General features: G+C 43.5%; 2 protein-coding genes across 8 annotated transcripts in view; one reads left to right on the forward strand and one right to left on the reverse strand.

Moving 5' to 3' along the window:
* DLK1 (delta like non-canonical Notch ligand 1) overlaps positions 1-9275 on the forward strand; it is a 32410-nt gene extending 23135 nt beyond the window's left edge. The window contains exons 4-6 of the mRNA XM_069949885.1: positions 2212-2342; positions 3225-3366; positions 8503-9275. Coding sequence (XP_069805986.1) covers positions 2212-2342; positions 3225-3366; positions 8503-9220 — 991 coding nt within the window. The 3' untranslated portion in view covers positions 9221-9275. The remainder of the gene's footprint in view (positions 1-2211; positions 2343-3224; positions 3367-8502) is intronic.
* The window catches only part of BEGAIN (brain enriched guanylate kinase associated), a 597092-nt gene that overhangs the window by 228939 nt on the left and 346238 nt on the right, over positions 1-21915 (reverse strand). The gene's annotated exons all lie outside the window — the stretch shown is intronic.

A 21915-nucleotide genomic window follows, 5' to 3' on the forward strand; every position in this document is an offset into this window, starting at 1 on the left:
TAATCATGAAAAAGCAGTTTGAAGTAGGGCTTTCAGCAGCTGCATAATCCTTTGTCTAAAGGGCCTTTTACATGGGACGATTATAGAAACGCTCCTTTGGCTGATAATCAGCCTGTGTAAAAAGTGTCAGTGATCAGCTGAGTAGCAGAAAAAAGGCTGCTTCTTGACTAATTGTGTCTTTAGAGCAGGCTTCAAAATTTATTGTTATCGGACGCACCTCTTCCTGTAAAAACAGTGGATGTACAACCAATAATGATAAAGAGAAACTGACAGCACAGATATATATATATGCAAATCACAAAACAGTGCATACTTACCATCTGCAATGTTGGGATATGGGATCTCGCTCTCCCATCCAGCACTCCAGCCACTGTATCTCCACCCCACTGCCTCTTCTAGAATGACTGACAGCCGGAGGAGGAGCGTCAGCCTGAAGACACAGTGGCTGGTGGTAGAGCAGGGTCACACAGCAGTGCATACTTACCATCAGCACTGTTGTGATCTGACATTTTGCTCTCCTGCCACTGTATCTTCAGAATGATTCACAGCTGGAGGAAGCGGGTCGTCCTGCAGATACATCAGCTGGACAGGAGAGCTGGGTAACACAGCAGTAGGTGCACATTCCGTGAATCACAGAAGCACCGGGCCATGAAGCTGCTTACCAGAATCACAGACCTCCTGACATCATATATCATTAAAACAAAAAGCGAGGACAAGGCACTACTCCAAAAATTTAAAGAAAAGAAAATTATTGCAATAACATATGGGTGCTCTAACCGAATTGGCATGAAAAAATGCTAATCAGAAACCACAGAGAAGAGCATGCCAAAAATATCGGTGGCACATCCAAAGAAAAATAAACCAAAGAGAATATTGTACATCAAAATAAACTTTATTGATACCGAACAAACAGTGGGACAAAACTGATTAAAAGCATCTAAAATACACAAAAAGAACCACCATAGTACCGTGTATAATAAGCACGGTACCAGGACAAGCCGACCATATAGTAAAAAGGATCCTAACCGGTGTGAATATGAGGTAATGAAATAGACACAAGTACAAAGATGAAGCTACAAGGTAAAATGAAAAAGGCCAACGGCCCAAGAAAACAATGTATATCACCAGGAAAGGAGATCCATGTCGGCGTCCACTGAACCCCACGCGTTCCGTCCCCACTCGGGACTTTCTCAAGGGTACTACAGGTCACATATAATGACGTCATTATATGTGACCTGTAGTACCCTTGAGAAAGTCCCGAGTGGGGACGGAACGCGTGGGGTTCAGTGGACGCCGACATGGATCTCCTTTCCTGGTGATATACATTGTTTTCTTGGGCCGTTGGCCTTTTTCATTTTACCTTGTAGCTTCATCTTTGTACTTGTGTCTATTTCATTACCTCATATTCACACCGGTTAGGATCCTTTTTACTATATGGTCGGCTTGTCCTGGTACCGTGCTTATTATACATGGTACTATGGTGGTTCTTTTTGTGTATTTTAGATGCTTTTAATCAGTTTTGTCCCACTGTTTGTTCGGTATCAATAAAGTTTATTTTGATGTACAATATTCTCTTTGGTTTATTTTTCTTTGGATGTGCCACCGATATTTTTGGCATGCTCTTCTCTGTGGTTTCTGATTGACATCATATATCATTGTGATGCATGTTAAAATCTTTGCGCTATTGTACTGACACAGCTGGCTGTGTCAGTACAGTAATGTAAAGATTTCCAGTTATTTAGAGCTCCATGCTTCATAATGATACTTGATGGCAGGAGGTCTGTGATTCTGGTGTGCAGCTTCATGGTCCACAGCTTCTGTAATTCACAGAATGTGTCAATGCGGCCTAAGTGATCTGGAAACTTGGAGCACAGATATATGCATATCCCAGACACCAAAAGATGCATATCTGTGCTGTCAGCTTCCATGGCCGCACAAACAATACAATGATTATAAGTGCAGCTCAGCCAATAGATTAATGTGCCTGTCCCTTTAAAAAAAACATGATATGTCATATAGGCATGTCAAATATTTTTCTTGGTTCAGGGTTTGAGCGGCGAATGCTCAGCCATGCACTTCTTTGCCTTCTGGGTCTAACAATTGTTCGGGGTCTGAACAGTCATTTGACATGTCCCTGTGTCAAAAGTTTCAGGTACAGTTAAAGTGATTTCAACTTTTTTTTTTATTTATTTATTTTTTTAATTTTTGCAGGTGCCACCCTGGCTGGAAAGGGCAGTTCTGTGACCAGTGTATCCCATTCCCTGGTTGTGTCCATGGAAGCTGCACTAAACCCTGGCAGTGCATCTGTAATGAGGGCTGGATCGGCAGCCACTGCAACATAGGTGCTTGAATTGTTCATGCAAATTTCAGAAAGTCTGAATTGAAAAAACGTGCAGAGTTCCTAATAGTCTTCTAACCTAAGTGGAGTAACATTTCAGACTAAGGCTGGGTTCACACTATGTTTTTGAAATCCATTTTTTTCATCCGTTTTTTGCAAAAAACGGATGAAAAACGGATTGCAAAAAACAGATGCATTTGCGTGCATCCGTTTTGATCCGTTTTTCCAATGATTTTCATTATAAAAAAAAACCGGATCAAAACGGATCCATTTTTTTTTTTGTCCGTTCAAAAAAACCGGATCCGTTAAACGTATGCTAAAAATGCAGTGTGAACCCAGCCTAATGTAGGGATTATTATTACAGTGAACATATATTATTCCAGAAACAGAATAATCCAGAAAGTTTGACTAGCTTCAAGCGTAGAAGTTCAGTACAATGTGGAATCTGAAGAAACCAGATACAGGAGATCAATGATGCAATTTCTCTACACTTAAGTTTTTATAGCTTTAATAATCCAGAAAATCTGATACTCCAATGCCATAAATGTTACTAAAAGAAACCCTCTATCCCGGGGCTTCTCTTCTAAATTCTCACATCTCACATCTGATAATTTATAAAATAAGTTTTACTAGTTATAAGCAACTGAAAACTGTAACACTGGCGCCCCCTGGAGTTTAGGCTGTAAATTTAGATTTTATAGAGAATTTTTATCTTTGCGCTGTGTCTGTGTGATATGATGGTAGATGCTACCTTTACCTTAAGATCTGCCCTTGATTAAGCATCCAGAACATAGAACATCAAATCAAATCAGAAAAAAACATGAAAAACTAAATAGCAGTAAAGAGAGAATATGATGTATAACATGTATATGTTTGTTGTCCACAGATATCCATCCATGTGCTGCAGTTCCCTGTTCTGGTAACTCTACCTGCATCGAAACGGGTGAGGGCGGATATATCTGCCTTTGTGCTCCTGGATTTACAGGGAAGAACTGCATGGTTAAAAAGGGACCCTGCAAAACAAATGGGTAACTATAATATGAAGAAAAAAAACCTGATAAAATTAAAAAATCTTTAGTAGTGATGAGCGAACTTGCTGAATGCTCGGGATTTGACTCCCGGTGGCTGAAAAAGGTGAATGCAGGGCTGCCAGGAAAGCATGGATACAGCCCACCCTTCTCCCCCACACTGGGTGTGTGCTAGGTGCATGATTGATAATGCCCCCCTGTATATATAATGATAAAAAAGGCAGTGGAATCCCCTTGGGTCAGCCCCACCCACTCTTATGTATATAGCTATGTATAGTACAAACGTTCCTTTGTTGTGCATAGGCAGCCCATTGACGCAGTTGTGTTTGTCTGGGGGTGAGGGCAAATAGTAATAGACAAAAGCCATGAAAATAGGTTGATTGCTTAGGGTCCATTTACACAGAAAGATTATCTGACAGAGATTTGAAGCCAAAGCCAGGAATGGATTTAAAAAGAGGAGAAATCTCAGGCTTTCTTTTATGATTTCATCTTTGTTTATAGTCTGTTCCTGGCTTTGGCTTCAAATTTTTGGCAGATAATCTGTCAGATAATCTTTCTGTGTAAATGGACCCTTACGTGGAGCAATTATCAGAACCTGACAGGAAGTGTTCAACTTCCCTGCAGCGCCACCATAAGAAAAATCAAGTACGGACATGGAGAAAAAGTTGCTGCTGCACATCACAACTATGGCTGACACTAATGCCTCTCGGCAGCATTTAAAAGCCAACACCAGGATGTTGGTATATAATTTGATCAAACCATATTGTCTCATGTACCACGTGCAGGTCCCCTGGCCCACATGAGTCCCTACACTATAACAACACTGTGTCGGTCAGTGACCGCCAACCCCACAAAGCGAACGCAAGCGGGGAAGGGAGGCCACGGAATGGCCCTGCAACCCCATTGTCACAGGACCAAACCTCAAAGGTCCCTCCAAACCCAGCAGGTGCCGCCGGTGGAGAAAGCGGCCACCAAGCAACACAAGTGTGAAAAAGGTCTTACCACTCACCACTGCACTGAAAAATCAAGGAAAAATCGAGCATTACATGGTGTCTGTTGCAACTGGTCCACATAACGCACATACATACTGGGTCCACTATAGAGAGATAGAGACTCTTTATAGCCAAACTGGGCTCCAACTATTTGATGGAGATCTCACATAGAAGGATTAGTTCAAAGGTTTCTTTAGGCCTTTTTAATTGATGTTCTGTTATCGGGATCGGCCATCAATATCTGAATTGTGGAGATTTAACCTCGGATACCCCCACAGCTGAGTGAAGGGGTGGCTGTGCTAGTGCTCTGGCGTCTTCACTTTGTAGCAGGCCCAGCTCTGCACAGACAGTAGTGCAGTGATTATAATGTTGGATGTGTATATGTATTCAGAATGTTTGCCAGGTCCCTGATTCTCCAGGACGTGGCCCTAATGTTGTACACACTGGAGGACTCTGGAAAACGTGTAGATTCCATTATTATGAAAAAGACAACCAGCTGTCTCCTGTTCTAGGGACAACTGTTCTCTTGTCTCATTACCTCAGTTCACACATTTGCAATTCAGATCCAATTAATACGTCTACCGTCCTAAACAGCTAAAAATATCCCCGACTGATCCCTGAGCCAGCACCGCGATCTGCGCCTCGTACTGGGAGGACTGGAGCCGGTGTATGTAAGATAAAGATGATATGTGCTCTATGCATGGAATGGAAAAAATATTTTATCTACAGAGCAACCTAACACATACCACTTAGTGATGGAAAATAGTTGTATACATACAGGTTTAAACATGTTGTATTCTAGTATATAGGGGGCAGTATTATAGTAGTTATATTCTTGTATATAGGAGCAGTATTATAGTAGTTATATTCTTGTATATAGGAGAAGTATTATAGTAGTTATATTCTTGTATATAGGAGCAGTATTATAGTAGTTATATTCTTGTATATAGGAGAAGTATTATAGTAGTTATATTCTTGTATATAGGAGCAGTATTATAGAAGTTATATTCTTGTATATAGGAGAAGTATTATAGTAGTTATATTCTTGTATATAGGAGCAGTATTATAGTAGTTATATTCCTGTATATAGGAGCAGCGTTATAGCAGTTATATTCCTGTATATAGGGGCAGTATTATAGTAGTTATGGTTCAGGGAAGAAAAAGAGTGCTGCACCTCACACATATGGCTGATACTAGTGCCTCTCGGCTGCATAAAAAACATCAGAATTCTGTATGTGAATTGATCAAGCCACACAGCCCCATGTACCGCGTGCAGGTATCTGATACACATGGGTCCCTACACTAAGTCCACACTGTGCCAGTCAACGACCACCACCCCCGCAGGCGTGCACAGTCAGGGAAGGGAGGCCATGGAACGGCCCTGCAACCCCCATGCCACAGGACCAGACCCAAAAATGCCACACCAAAACCCAGCCAGCACAACCGGCGGAGGAAGCTGCCCCCAAACAGCACAAGTCTGGATAAGGTATTGCACTCACCAAAGCTATCAAAGATAGAATGGGACAGACAGGAGGGATTAAAACCATGAGCACTCAGGTGTCTCCTACTAATTGCGGTCATGTGGGTCTCACCAGGAGGAGTGCAATACACAGAGAAAAGAGAGAAACAAAATACGGTTCAGGGAAGAAAAAGAGTGCTGCACCTCACATCTATGGCTGATACTAGTACCTCTCGGCTGCATAAAAAACATCAGAATTCTGTATGTGAATTGATCAAGCCACACTGCCCCATGTACCGCGTGCAGGTATCTGATACACATGGGTGTATTATAGTAGTTATATTCTTGTACATAGGAGCAGTATTATAGTAGTTATATTCTTGTATATAGGAGCAGTATTATATTAGTTATATTCTTGTATATAGGAGCAGTATTATAGTAGTTATCCAGTAAGAGAGACAAAGAAGCTTGCACTCACCAAAACCACTGCGGTATAAGTCCGTTTAATTTCGTCTTGATAGACAAGCGTGGGGAGGGGAAGTGAAAGCAGGGGCGTCCAGTCTGGACGCCCCTGCTTTCACTTCCCCTCCCCACGCTTGTCTATCAAGACGAAATTAAACGGACTTATACCGCAGCGGTTCTGGTGAGTGCAAGCTTCTTTGTCTCCCTTACTGGATTAACTATACACTTTGTTATAGCGTTGCACCCCTATGCTGCATACCGTAAGCCTACTATCCTCACTGTACATGTCCTAGCTCATGGGCACACGTAACACGATATTGGACTTTGGTGCAAACTCAGATTTTCTCCCCTAGCTGGATTATAGTAGTTATATTCTTGTATATAGGGAGCAGTATTATAGTAGTCATAGTCTTGTATATAGGGGCAGTATTATAGTAGTTATATTCTTGTACATAGGAGGCAGTATTATAGTAGTTATATTCTTGTATATAGGAGCAGCATTCTAGTAGTTATATTCTTGTAGATATGCAAAAGAAGAGCCCATGGAGCCTCATTGAAGAGTCTCGAAACACAGGGCTAGCCAGATATCCCTCCGGGAAGGACCCGGCCAAGGGGTGGCTCCTGTAAGGAAATGTAATGTAATAACAAGGGAAGAACCAAGGCCAGGTAACCATCCACATAGAGCTGTTTTGGGATGTTGCCCCTCATCAGTGTGGAGCAGGATTCTGGCTACATGGGAGCAATGCCTAGTAGAGCCATAAGAGAAACAGATCACTGATCTCAGGGGGAACAGCCAAACGATAACACTGCTGGCTGCTAGTGAAAGCGCTCAATGCAGTGAAATCCTAGGTGCATTGCCCCCTGGGAAACATGACACCACACCAGCAGGTGGCAGTGTGTCCTCAATTTTATCACAACAGCAGGGGGTAGTGTGTCTTCTATGATGCAGGCAGGACTTAAGTGCCCACCATCAGGCCAAGTGTCCAACTGTAGTCAGATCCCAATTAGAAACTGAATTAATTCATTGCTAGAGATGATGCGGGTACAGTCCATAGCAGTCCTGTTTTTTTCTCATTCAAAACATCACTTTAAATAACGGTAAATAGACAGAATGGGCCACATGTATCATCCGGTGAACGGATGATTTTCGGCGGAAAGGGCCGATTTGCGTATTTTTTTATTCGCAAATGGCCGATTTGCGAATAAAATATTCGCAAATCGGCACTTTCTGCCGAGTACGCCAGGGAGGGCGGAAAGGGGGCGTGTAGTGGGCGGAACGGAGGGTGCGGACTCAGAGTCCGCGCGATTTACCATCCGTTCCGCCCAAATGTACGCCGAAAACCTACTCCAGTCCTCAGCTGGCGTAGGTTTTCGGCGGTGCGCATGGGATTTATGTAGAGGCAGTCCGCCTCTACATAAATCTCCGTAGCGCCGGAGCTGCGGGGGCATTTATAAGTCCGGCATAAAAAACGCCGGACTTAATAAATGCCACCCAATGTCTTCAGATACATCATAGAGGTACAGATCTCTCACCCAACAGTAGCCTTTCAGAGCTTTTTATAGAAAAGTGGGGGCAGCACTTTTACCGCTCTCTTGTGGCAAAACGCAGTGTCTATTTTGAACCCTCCTGTAATCATTACATATCCTCCTGAGATAGAACAGGGGGGCAAGCTTTGTACCAATCTGTCATTTGTATCTGGGTGCATTACTTTGTGGTCAATGAGTGTAATAAATGTGGCATTAGCTAAAGTGTCACTGTTGTTATAACTTTCAACATCTAAATCAACATCAGATGTGATATAAAGCAAGTTTGCAATATACATTCATTATTTTTGTAACACAAGGCTAAAGATGCAATCAGATGACCTGGGATACACAGGACTTCCTGTTTTCTGACTGTTCCCTGTTTTTTTGAGAAAAAAAGAGTCAGAAAACAGGAAGTGTCGTGTTCTCCATGATTACAACAACAACAACAACAACAACAACAACAAAAAAAAGAATGTAAATTGCAAACTTGCTTTATATCACATCTACTGCTGATTTAGATTTGGAAAGTTATAAAGACAGTGACACTTTAAAGTGGTGACTATTCTTACATTGGGATCATATAGCATAGCTTACAATTACAGTGTCTAAATATGGTTTCTTTCTTTTAGAGCCCAGCTTTCATTTTGGAAGATTCATTGGTTGACCTTCCTGATGTTATTTTATATGTTTCTACAGGTCTCCTTGCAAGAATGGAGGGACTTGCATAGACAGCAATGGCTTTGCTTCTCGAGCCTCTTGTTTATGTCCTTTAGGCTTTGAAGGTGATAACTGTGAAGTGAAGAAAGATGGCTGCAACCCAAACCCGTGCGCCAACAGTGGTAACTGCTCTACCGTTGATGCAGGATACGAGTGCAAGTGTCCAGTTGGGTTCAGTGGTCGGTCTTGCAAGGACATCACATTGTTGTGTAGTAGCAATCCCTGCGCCCATGGTGGAACCTGCCATGAGAGAATTGGAGGATATCAGTGCACGTGTCTACCTGAGTACACAGGAGCTACATGTGATGTACTGAACACAAGAAGGAAGGCCCATGCGGTGGCCAATCACTATCATTTTCAGCCCCACCACAAGATCTTCCCACACCAAGGCCACGAGGTCTTGAAGATCACGATGAAGGAGACAGTCCACAATATGGACCCCTTCCTAAGCAGGAGTCAGATCATATGCTTCATTGTCCTGGGCCTCCTTACTTGTCTCATTGTCCTCATCACAACTGGAATAGTTTTCTTCTCAAAGTGTGAGACTTGGTTGGCCAATGCTAAGTACAGCCACCTCATCCGTAAGAAGAAGGATTTCTACATGAAGGCCGACAGAGAAGCCGGCAATGAAGTCAAAATGATTTTCCCTGAAAAGGTTAAAATTGCTAACTATAACAGGAATTACACCACTATTTAATGGGGTATAAGGGGGCGGGTGGTCAGGGCAAAAGTTTAGACTACTTCTTAGTTCCAGTTTTCCATGCATACCTTCTAAGAAAGGTTGACTGCCCAAAAGCCTTGTCTAAGCCCACTCAAAGCTTCAATGACTGCACTTAACCCTTTAAGGACGGGGCCAATTTTCGTTTTTGCGTTTTCGGTTTTTCCTCCTTGTGTTTAAAAAGCCATAGCACTTGCATTTTTCCACCTAGATACCCACATGAGCCCTTATTTTTTGCGTCACTATTTGTACTTTGCAATGACAGGCTGAATTTTTGCATAAAGTACTGGGAAACCAGAAAAAAAAGTGTGGTGAAATTGAACAAAAAAAACGCATTTCTTTTATCTGGGAGGAATGTGTTTCTACACCATTCGCCCTGGGTTAAAACTGACTTGTTATGCATGTTCCTCAAGTCATTACAATTAAAACGATATATAACATGTATAACTTTTCTTTTATCTGATGGCCGGTAAAAAATTCAAACCATTGTTAACAAATATACGTTCCTTAAAATCCCTCCATTCCCAGGCTTATAGCGCTTTTATCCTTTGGTCTATGGGGTGTCAGGTGTCATTTTTTGCGCCATGATGTTTACTTTCTATCGGTACCTTGATTGCGCATATACGACTTTTTGATCGCTTTTTATTACATTTTTTCTGGATTTGAAGCGACCAAAAATGCGCAATTTTGCACTTTGTGATTTTTTTTGCGCTTACGCCGTTTACCGTGCGAGATCAGGAATGTGATTAATTATTAGTTCGGGCGATTACGCACGCGGCGATACCAAACATGTTTATTTATTTACTTTTATTTAAAACCTGGGAAAAGGGGGGTGATTCAGACTTTTATTAGGGGAGGGGGCTTTTTACTTATAACAATCCTTTTTTTTTTTTTACATATATACTAGAAGCCCCCCTGGGGTTAGGGTTATTCCCCCTAGGGTTAGGGTTATTCCCCCTGGGGGACTTCTAGTATATACACTTTGATCTGTCATTGAGATCTTTGCTGTATAGTAATACAGCAAAGATCAATGAGATCGGCACTCGTTGGCTTTCGGCTGCTGCAGTGGAAAACAAATGAGTGCCGAGCCAGGGACGGCGCCATCTTGGAGCTGTCCCCGGCCGGCAGCAGTAACGGAGTTCACTCCTCCACTAGACACCAGGGATGTGCTGCGTCCGGTAATCGGATGCAGCTGTCATGTTTGACAGCTGCATCTGATTACTGTTTTAGCGGGCACGGCTATCGGACCGTGCCCGCTAATACCCGTGGTCCCGGGCTACAAGGGGCACCCGGAACCGCGGCGGTTCAGAGCGGGGTCACCGCACGGCCCCGCTCTGAACGCTTCTTACAGGCGCATGACGTACGTGTACATCATGCGTCCTTAAGAGGTTAAAAGGCTTGAATAGAATGAGACAAACATGGCTGCTTTCTTCCTAAAACGGTGCCACCCCCGTCCTTAGGTCATTTGTGGTATTGCAGTTCAGCCACATTTATTTCAGCTTACAGAACCTATGGACACTTTTTTTCTGGAAGAATGCAGCCATGTTTTTATAATGTCATATAACCCCTTACATATGTAACTCTAACCATTCACAATGTTGTCTTCATAGCTTTCCAAGAAGGGAAAATGGTTCCTCATATTGGAGAACCAGGCACTTGCTCCTAAAATGGATAGGCCATCAATACCAGTTCAGTTTCTTTTCCAGCCACAGTGACACATCCTGACCAGGGGCATAACTAGGATTCACAGGGCCCTATAGCAAAAATGTTTAAGCCCCCCCCCCCCACACACACACATCACAAAGCACTGCATATATATATATATATATATATATATATATATATATATATATATATATATATATATTATATCTCTGCTTTACTGCTGGTGCACCGATTACCCCTGACCTCTGGGAGGTCTGCAAATCTTCCTTTCCTACTTGATTGCCAGCTTGGGGAATCAGAGGTCAGAGGTGTTGCAGCATGTAAATTAACATTGGGACATTAATACACTGCAATACATAAGGGTTAAATAGAAGGGCACACACTCTTACCTTCTCCCCCGGGCCTCCCTCCTGCACGGGCCCCATAGCAACTGCCTACCCTGCCTCTATAGTAGCTACGCCACTGATCCTGACATGTGGTTGTGCTAGGTACTGTTGCTAATCCTTATTCTAACAAGAGTCACAACCAGTGTTGAGTGGAGGAGCTGAACTGTTCGGGTCAGACAACGTTCCCCGAATCCCAACACTTGGCATTTGACTCCCCGAGGCTGCAGAGGTTGCATGCAGCCCTAGGGAGTCCTGGAAAACTTGGATACAGCCATAGGCTATTGATAAGAACTATGAACTCCCCAGCGATCTGCATTGTTAGTAAATGAGCCACCGATCAGCTTCTTGTGTCTCCCCTTCCTGGATCCCTATGAGTTTGACATATGGTAAGGGGTACCATATGATGGGTTACTCATCTGCTTACTGTAATGGTATGGTTTCTACATTGCAACAGCTCACTCCTATCATTGACATCACACATTGAAAAATGTCAAACTCCACCCCCCTAGTGTCATTTACTAAACAGTACACACAGTCATGTGATCCTTGAAGAGGTGTTGCCATAAAAATTTGGAGAAATCATGACAAAATCAATAGGTGTTGTGATCGCAAGCAGTTTTTAATGTTCAACTCAACATTATACATATGGCTACTTGGTGTCTCCCCTCACTGCACATGTGTACAGCTTCTACGCTTCCAGAGTGCTCACATTGTATGGTCAGCTCTCCTTTAACACAAAACCTCTGTAACCACACAGTGACATTATACTGACTGAATTGTTACAAAAAAACGTTGTCTCCTGGTAAGCAACAGAGATGATAATATTATTTACATGAGTTATTTGCTGTCAGTTTTTCCTTGCATGAGCGCACAAAGGACTCGGACTTCCTGTGTTTGGTCTCTTTTTTAAACAAAGAAAAGACCAAATATTATCATAGGCCACACTTTGGCGATAAATACAGTGTAACCTTGTTTGAAACATAGAAAACTGTCATTGCAATTGCAAGAAAAACAGTATATTGCAAAACTGCTTGCAATCACAACCCCTGTTGATTTCTTTAACAAAAAGTTTTGGGACAGGTACACTTTAAGCTCCACCCATGTCTGAACAGGGTAAGAAGACACCATCTTATAATAATGCAATATGGGAGCTAACTAAAGGTGTTCAAAAAGATCCAATCTGAAGTGTTTATGCCCGGCCATTACTGCCCTCCTACTGGACGTTATTACAATACTGGATGACTGGAGCTTTCCTTCTATGTATGTGATCGGCTCTTATATAAGTATTGCAAAATTAGGACAACAAATTATGGGGACAATTTACAAAAACTTTGCTCTGCTTGGAGGCGATTGATCAGGTCCGTGGAAAAAGACACGATATGGCTGCTAAAGTCCCTGTCATTCTAAGAGTGACCAATATTCACTCGTTCCCAAATCAAGTAGTGAATAGTAAGGGTGCTAATGGACATTCCTTCTATTCTTTATAAATCCTTGGAATGCTGGACCCTCGCCAATGACACTTTTACCATATTCATTGACATATCTAAAACGGCAAATAGGGTCCTAAAAAGGGGGCTACTGCTGCATCTGGTTTATCATCCTGACTTACCAGCTGTTCCGCTCATTTACTGACGCTGCTGTCATTGTGGATCTCTGGAGCTCCATGCAGATTTATAAGACCACAAGGAAGCGAGAAAGGGCTAGCAATGGCACTCAACTCATGGGCCAGCTACCAGTGTGCCCTTGGTACAGATGTTGTCTCTGAGTGTGTGTGATGGTAAGACGCCACCCTAAAGCTTGTACATAGCTACACTCTTCCATCTTACCATTGTGTCGTGCTGCTCCATTTACTCACCTGTAAATTGCTGCTACCAATCAGAAGTTGTCTTTCTAAACATAATAAATCTATAAAAGATCCAATGTTTCTATAAATATTGGCAAGTGTCCTATTGTGTATTATTGGTTGTTCTTAATACATACAGTATATGGCAACACAGCCAGATCACAAAAGGGGAAATGTCTGCGCTAATTTGGACTACAGGAGGCACAAAACAGTTTTGGCAGCATTAATGGACTGGATCAGGTAGGGGGTTTAGTAATGTCCAATAATTTTCAAGGAGATTAGGATTACTACCCTCTGCAAACCTTTGTCAGATGTCTACTATTTCTGTTCCCCTTTCTGCAAAGTAAGCGATGATGCTTATAATGTATGCAGCACTGCTCACTACTATACATTGTACACTCACTGAGAAGGGAGAATGCAGCAATATACATACACTGTACAGTACAGGAGATGGGACTCTATGCTGGGACAGGAATCCATGCTCCTGTATCTTCATTGCTTGGTGCACTATGGCACACTGTACCATGCCACGGACACTGAGTAGCACGCTTCCAATCATGTTGATGTCTGCTACATTTGTAGTATTGGCCAGGCACCGGGGAAGGGATGAGTATGAGGTGATTTGGGTAAAGGCAGGCTATAGGGGTAATATATAGAAGGCCATCAGGATATAGGGAGGGACAGAGTATAAAGTGACTAGGGTTTATATATTTATACAAAAACATGGCCACTTTCTTCCAGAGACAGCACCCTTCTTGCCTCCAGTTTGGGGGCAGGTTTTGTGTTGTATTGAAGTGAATGGAGCTTAGTAAACCACAATTGAACTGGAGACAAGAGTGGTGCTGTCTCTGGAAGAAAGTGGCCATGTTTTTGTAGTGTTACACACCCCTTTTTGAGGAAAGATTGAATACAGATATTTGAGATGAAGGTTACTTTCAAAGTGGGAGTTGGACTTTGGGAAAGGCTGAGAATAAGAGGTTTAAGAGATATTCCTATCTTTGCTAATAGAGTTAAACTTGTAGGGCACATTAAGTTAAAGGAGAAGTCAGGGTTGGACATTTTTATTTTAAAAGAGTCGGGAAAAGGTGGCTGAACATAACAACATGCACCTACCTCCCCGGCTCCAGCACAGGAGTCCACTGTCCCTCGCTCTGGCTGCTGGTCTTTTGGCCGAGACGTGTCAGCCCCATTAAGCCAGTCAGTGGCCATAGTGGAGTCCCATCTCAGACTGGAAAACAGAGTGGGGGACAGCAGACACCAGCGCTGGAGCCTGGGAAGTAGGTGCATGTTGTTATGTTAATCCACCTCTTCCCTGGCTCTTTTGAAAAAAAATTCTGACCCCGGACTTCTCCATTAAATATTTTTGCAAACACATCTACTCTTCTCCAAAAGCAGGACATAAACTGGACACAAAAGGGAGATTTTAACAGAATTTTTGCCAAAAGTCGCAAACTCAAATTCTGGAATTTCTTGACCACAAATCATTCAACTCAATACAACGGGGCTGAGTCTCTGTCTCAACGACCAACAGCAAATAAATTTTACTATCACCATTTACTGTCACCAGTGATTACAGCTACAATGTCTATACCCCGCTTAAGATAGCCTTGAGAAATCCAAGAATACATAACTGAAACACAGCCCAATGGCATCCATTGACCAAAAATACGGTACAATAGCACCTCTTTAAAAAGGTACAGCATAATGCCATACATTAGCCAGCAATACAACACAGTTCCACCTGCTGGCTAACTATATAGCACGTGATATAGCACGGTGCCACCTGGTGGGCAACAATGCAACACAATACCACTTATTGACCAACAATATGGCAGTAGGCCACATGTTGGCCAAAAAACATCATTACCTTTTGTTTAACCATACAGCACAACCCCACCTGTTGACCACAATGCCACCTATCAATCAACGATACAGAACAACCCCACCAGTTGACCAATTAAATGGCAGAACTCCATTTGTTGAATAAAAAAATATACCACATCACATGCTTATCAATAATACAGCCCTACATTACCTATTGACGAAGACATAGAACTACGCCACCTGCTGGTTTCTTATATGTGTTGCATTTCCAGGCCAGTAGAGATGGGAATATCAAACTCAATCTACTAAGAATTATATCTATTTTATATTGTACATTTATTAGAACACAAAACTGCACAATAAATGTCACATTTTACCTTGACACTTTATTTGGTTTGTTATTCCCCATATAATTGTCTTTTACATAACCTGTCAGATTACAATACCTTATGATGTCACTTCCAACACGTCCATGTTAATTTATATGACACATGTTGTAGCTGGAATGAGTCAGCTTTTCAATTGTTAGGTTTGAGCTGTGATTCATAGTTCCCCCCTGTGCGATATCGCTGTAGTGAATAAAACACCGGTTTCTGTCTATGAACTGAATGTATTCCCATGTGCGCTGACGCATTCCATGGTGCTATTATTTTGTAGAGTACGTGGATAGAGAAACTCATGTATGCTGTCAGGGCCGGGACAAAGGGTTGGCAGGGGTAGGCGATGGACTAGGGCGCCATCTGGTGGTAAATTACAGGAGGCGCTATTCTATCCACCACATAGGGGCCTCCACAAGCATAAACCTAGAAGCAGGTTTGTGGCAGAAAAGCAAACAGTAGAGGATGCAAAACATAAGTTACACTGTGTGGTGTGTATCCTCCACTGTCTGCTGCTGTCCCTGAGGTTACCCTGGGTGCATGTATGTATGTGTGAGTGAGGGTGCATGTATGAGTGAGGGTGCATGTATGTATGTATGAGTGAGTGTGCATGTATGTATGTGTGAGTGACTGTGCATGTATGTGTGTGTGTGAGGGTGCATGTATGCATATGTGTTAGGGTGCATGTATGTGTGTGTGTGTGGGTGCATGTATGTATGTATGTATGATGTATGTATGTGTGAGTGAGGGTGCATGTTTGTAAGTATGTATGTATGTATGTATGTAATTGTATGCGATTTGCCTTCTTTGCCTATGGCACCAGATGAGGACCCCTGCTTTATACTAAACCCCTGGTCTGATTGCGTCCAACATAAAATTAATAAATCCCCACCCAAAAAAAAAAACAATTAAAAAAAAAATTTTTGGCCTTGAGCTTGTCTCGCATCCTATGCCCCTAGTACATGATAACAGACGTCCATGAACCAGCCCAGGCTTTTCGGTATATACCAAAGTCCCAAAGAAACATCACTTCTCAGCCTCACACACAACCCAAAGCCCCAAGTTCAGTGTCTGCAGGCCTATATCCTATATCTCCAGCACAAAACAAAAGACTAATGTGTTAGCATCAGCCCACCACCAGTAGAAGAGACGCAGGCTAAGGCACTTGAAAGGTAGAGCCCCTCCAAAGACAAGAGGCCCCAGCCCCCAGCCTCTCGTACTCCAGAGAGCGGAGTGTGCCCCTAACCACCTCATCCACAGGGAGGATTTTACGCTGCGTCGATACTAAACACCGTGCACTCCACGTGTGGTACCTGACCACTATGCTGACTAGGAATAAAGTGCTCCGGTCCCAGCCACCAAGGTTTCTGAATTCTCCATAGGCCCATTCCGCATAGGAGAGATGGGCCAACCTGGGCCACCCGATGCAAGCAACCACCCTGTTGTAAACCTCTGTATTAAAGGGACAATGAAGCAGAAAATGCTCCATGCTTTCCAGCATGCCTCCACACTCCTCCCGGGGACGTCCCCGATCCTCAGAGCTCCTGCACTTCAGATTGTCCCTCACATACAGTTTCCCATGGAAGCAGCGCCAAGCCAAGTCCCAAAGCTTCAAGAGGATTCTGATGGAATTCAATAGGTCCAAACCAACCTCCAGATCCCGACTTAGGCAATCCTTGAGCGCCAGCGGTTTTTAGAAACGGGACAACAGGACCCTTTTGTTAAGGAATTTCCTTGACAGAGTCCCAATCTCCCACATCCCCAAACCCCACCGACGAATGACCTTCAGAACCAGGGTAGCATAAGCTGGAAGATGCCCGTGTGGTGTGCGGAGATCCTTCACTTGCCCTCCTGTCTCCCATTCCTGGAAGAAAGGCCGAAACTATCCCCTACAGGAGAATACCCACGGAGGAGCCCTCTCTTTCCAGAGGTTTGAAATGTTGGTCTTAAGAAACACCAGGAACACCACTTGCTTGACCATACACAACCCCCCTTGTCTCTTCGTATGGTATATACCCTCCCTCTTGACTAGGTTCAGACTATTACCCCATAACAGTTGGAAGAACACACTGTTGACCAGTGCTTCTCAATTCCAGTCCTCAGGCCTCACCAACAGGTGATGTTTTGAGGATTTCCTTAGTATTTCACAGGTGATATAATTATACTCAGTGCATCAGGTATTATCACAGGTGTCCTTTGTATGGGATATCCTTAAAACATGACCTGTTGGTGAGGCCCGAGGACTGGAATTGAGAAGCACTGCTGTAGACCCGAGTCCAGAGCGGTTCTAGAAAAATCCATACACTGCCCAGATATATCAGCAAAGAGAGCAGGAATGTTTAGATAAGGTTCACCCTTACCCTGAGGGTCAAAGACCAACCCTTCCACTGATCCACCTTCTGAGCGGCAATCTTAAGCCTGCTGTCCCAGTTTTGCTTGGGGTAATCCCCTTGGCCAAATTGGGTGCAGAGGACTTTTGCAGACTCCTGGGGCTCTGGAAGGGTGTCCGGGAGATCAAATCCAGGATCTCCTCCTCTCAGCCAGAGACTCTCACACTTATCCTGGTTGATCTTGGACCCAGATGCCTCAGAGTAGTGCTCCACCTCTGATATCACATATTGCACTTCTTCTTGTGAGGAGACAAATGGTGACATCATCTGCATGCAGCTTTTATCTGTTCCGTCCACTACAGAACACATGCAGGGCTGGGCAACAGGGCTCGCACAATGAACCCACCTTTATGGCCAAGCCAGGGGTCAAAGAGAGGGGAATGTAGATGTAACACACCATTTCTTGCTGCTTTGCTTTGTCTTCTTTTAAGCCCCAGGCACCTCTTCTGTGGGCACACTGGGTACTCAATCATCTTGATCTGGGCATGAGCGCCACTCCCTAACCGCTGCTATCACTGTCCTCTCCTGAGTCAGCAGGTGTCATCACGGGCTGCTGTGCAGGGGGCCCACTGTATGGAGCCTGCTGGTGTTGCTGCAGGCTGCCAGGTGGGTCTGGCTGTTGGTCACCATATATGTCTATGTCGTTATCATGATCATCGACTACTTGGTTCCCAGTTTGCAGCCCCATCAACCTTCTCTGACTTCTTTTTCTTTGCAGACTGGTTAGCCCTGGCACCGATGTAGCGCAGTTCCTCCCGGAGCCTTCTGACAGACTTGCTGGCTTCTTCATACTCACAGAGGTGGCTCATGGCCTGTGAGCTATAGGTGGAATGAGACTCTCGGGCCCTCTGCACTCCCCAGCCTTCCTCACTGAGGTCTGCTTCACGTCTGTGAGCACTCAGCTTTTTCTCAGAAGTACCTGGCTTTCTGCTGGCAGTACTCTGTTTACTTGAGGTGAATTTCTTCTTGTTGGAAACCTTTTGGCTTCTTCGCATTTGCAAAGCTTCAGTGGGGGGCTCATGCCTGGAAACCCACTGCCCCTTGGGAAGGAGAGTGTAGGCCCAGGGGCAGATCTTGCTTGCTTGGAGCTTAGAAGCAGAAGACATGCACAGCCTTAAGGCCCTAGTCCACAGAACGATTATCGTTTATAAATTCGCTCTAATGGCCGCTTGTTAACGATCACTAAACGATTTTTTTTAGCGAACGATAACATATAACACACGTGGGAACATGAACGATATACGTAGTGTGACGATTATTTTGCGGTCGTTACATGGTCGTTTAAAACGTTCGTCGTGGTGATCATGACCATACGACACACCTGCTTTTTTTTAAACCTTTTTACGAATGACTGAAAAATTTCTAATTTTACGAACTGATTAGCGAATTATCTTTCAAAGACCAACGATTTTTTTTCGACATGCTGAAAAACTATTTTGAACGACAATATAACGAATTTGCTTTTGTCGTTCACTCGTTTACACCAATTCCACGAAGCGATTATCGTTAACGAGCGGTCATTGGAGCGAGTTTATGAACGATAATCGTTCCGTGGAATAGGGCCTTTAGAAAGCCAGACCACACCCAAAACTAATTGGAGCTGCAATCACCACTCCAGAGCTGCACTCACTATTCTGCTGGTGGGGTCACTGTGTACATACATTACATTATTTATCCTGTACTGATCCTGAGTTCCATCCTGTAATTCTTTTTATTAGAAAAATATAAAACTTAACAAGTATAAATACATAAACATAAACGAGGCTACATCAGCCATAACAAAAACAAATACAAAGCTTTCTGCTTATAACAAAAACAACAAATTAATAATTTCTTAAACAATATCTTTACGGAAAGGAAATCATCCCTCACACCTGCCTCACCGGCCAGTCCAGCTTCATTATAAAATACTACCAAAGTCCCCCTAAACTTACCCCAAACTTACAACTATTACTACCCCCACCACCACCACTACTACTACCTAACCCGCACTCACACCTCACAGCACACAGAAATAATATAGTAAAGCCACTTTAGACCAAGGGCCAAAAAGCTATAACATGGTTCGAGCCATTCTTGACTCGAACTTAATACAGTCCTTGCTTGGACATAACTAAACCAAAAAAAAACTAACAAAAAAAACAAAACAAAAACAAAACTACAAATAAGGCTGTCTTTCCCTTTTTTTTTCTTTTTTCTTCCTCTTCCTTTTTTTTTTTTTTTAAATCTTAAACACTCACTGCACCCCCTACTCAAACACACCCCAACACAATTCACCAACCAAACCTCCCATCTCCATATACATAACTCCCACCTAACCACACACACACACACACACACACACACACACACACACACACTAGACAACTTTAACAGTTAAGAAACTATCCTCAACTAAAACTATCCTAACAAAACAAAGTTAGTACAAAAATTATCAAAAATACTAACTTAAGAATACCAGGTCCGGCTGCCTTATTTACAAAATAAATACATAATAATAATAATAATACAAATACAGTATACTAATAAACAATAATGCAAATAATATTAAAATTATAGCAACCATGTTACATAAACCTATCTAATACACTAACTACAAACCCCATCACCCACACCCCAAATCTGGACATGAGTCTGGGTCCATAAGTTCAGTTCTTGTCCCTCAGTGACCCATGCCAGAACCTCAAGTACCCGTCCAGGGAAAAGCATACGCTGTAAACCCCCCATCACCCCTCCCAACCTATCCTATACCCCATACCATATACAATAACTATAACCGCCCATAGGGCTTTTTCCAGCCCTCAACTTACCAAGCTACCTAATACACAGACACCACAACACATAACAACAAGGCTCAAGTTCGGTAGCCTGTAAGCCCTTTACCGTTTATAACTGAATAGAAAATTAAAACAAAATTTTTTATAATAATTTATAACCTATCCCTGACTATTCACCCTACCCTCTCCCTAATACTATCCCTAAATATTAATCTAACCCTCACACTCTCCCTACCTCTGTCCCTACCTACTCTGTCCCTATCCAGAATTGTGGTACCTCACCCAGTGGGCTCAGTACCTAGGGCACAGCAAAGGAAAAACCTCTCCACAGGAGAGAAGCCCTACTTGTACCCAGCCTGCCATACTCCAAAGACCTGATCTTCCCAAGGTCACCAGTGATGTTCCTACAGACCTCCACCTCGGAGAGGACTCTACGCTGTGTAGATACTAGATACCGTGCGTTCCACGTGTGGTACCTAACCACTAAGCTGACTAAGAATAACGTGCAACGATCTCGGCCACCCAGGTTCCTGAATACTCCATACACCCACTCCGGAGAGGTGAGACTGACTAACTGACTCCAACCTATGGAGGAGCCCACCCTGGTGTAAACCCCTATATTGAAGGGACAATGAAGCAGGAAATGATCCATGCTTTCCAGTGTATTTCCACACTCCTCTCTGGGACACCCCCGATCATCGGAGCTCCTGCACTTCAAATTGTCCCTTACATATAGCTTCCCCTGGAAGCAGCGCCAGGCCAAGTCCCAAAACTTCTGGGGGATCCTCTTTGAGTTCCAAAGATTTAACCCAACCCTCAGATCCCTACCTGGGCAGTCCCTGAGCGCCAGGGGCTTCTGGAAATGGGTCAACAGAACCCTTTGGTCAAGGAATTTCCTCAACTGAGTCCTGATCTCCCACATTCCAAGACCCCACCGACGTATCATCTTCAGAGTCGGGGTAGCGTAAGCCGGAAGATATCCATGGGGATTCACTCGCCCTCCTGTCTCCCATTCCTGGAAGAAAGGCCGAAACCATTCCCTGCAGGAGAGTGCCCACGGAGGAGCCCTCTCTTTCCAGAGGTTTGCGATGTAAGCTTTCAAGAAGGTGTTCACTAAGAACACCACAGGGTTCACCATAGATAAACCCCCAAGTCTCCTCGTGCGGTACGTAACCTCTCTCTTGACCAGGTTCAGCCTATTCCCCCATAACAGCTGGAAGAACAGGCTGTAGATCCTAGTATAGGAAGCCTCTGGCAAGATACATACACTGCCCAGGTAGATGAATAAAGGGAGCAGGTACAATTTGATCAGGTGTACCCTTTCCCTTAAGGTTAAGGACCAACCTTTCCACTGGTCCACCCTCCGAGTGGCATCCTGGAGCCTACCATCCCAGTTTTTAGTGGGGTAATCA

This window comes from Dendropsophus ebraccatus, chromosome 13 (assembly GCF_027789765.1).
Source record: "Dendropsophus ebraccatus isolate aDenEbr1 chromosome 13, aDenEbr1.pat, whole genome shotgun sequence".
NCBI lineage: Eukaryota > Metazoa > Chordata > Amphibia > Anura > Hylidae > Dendropsophus > Dendropsophus ebraccatus.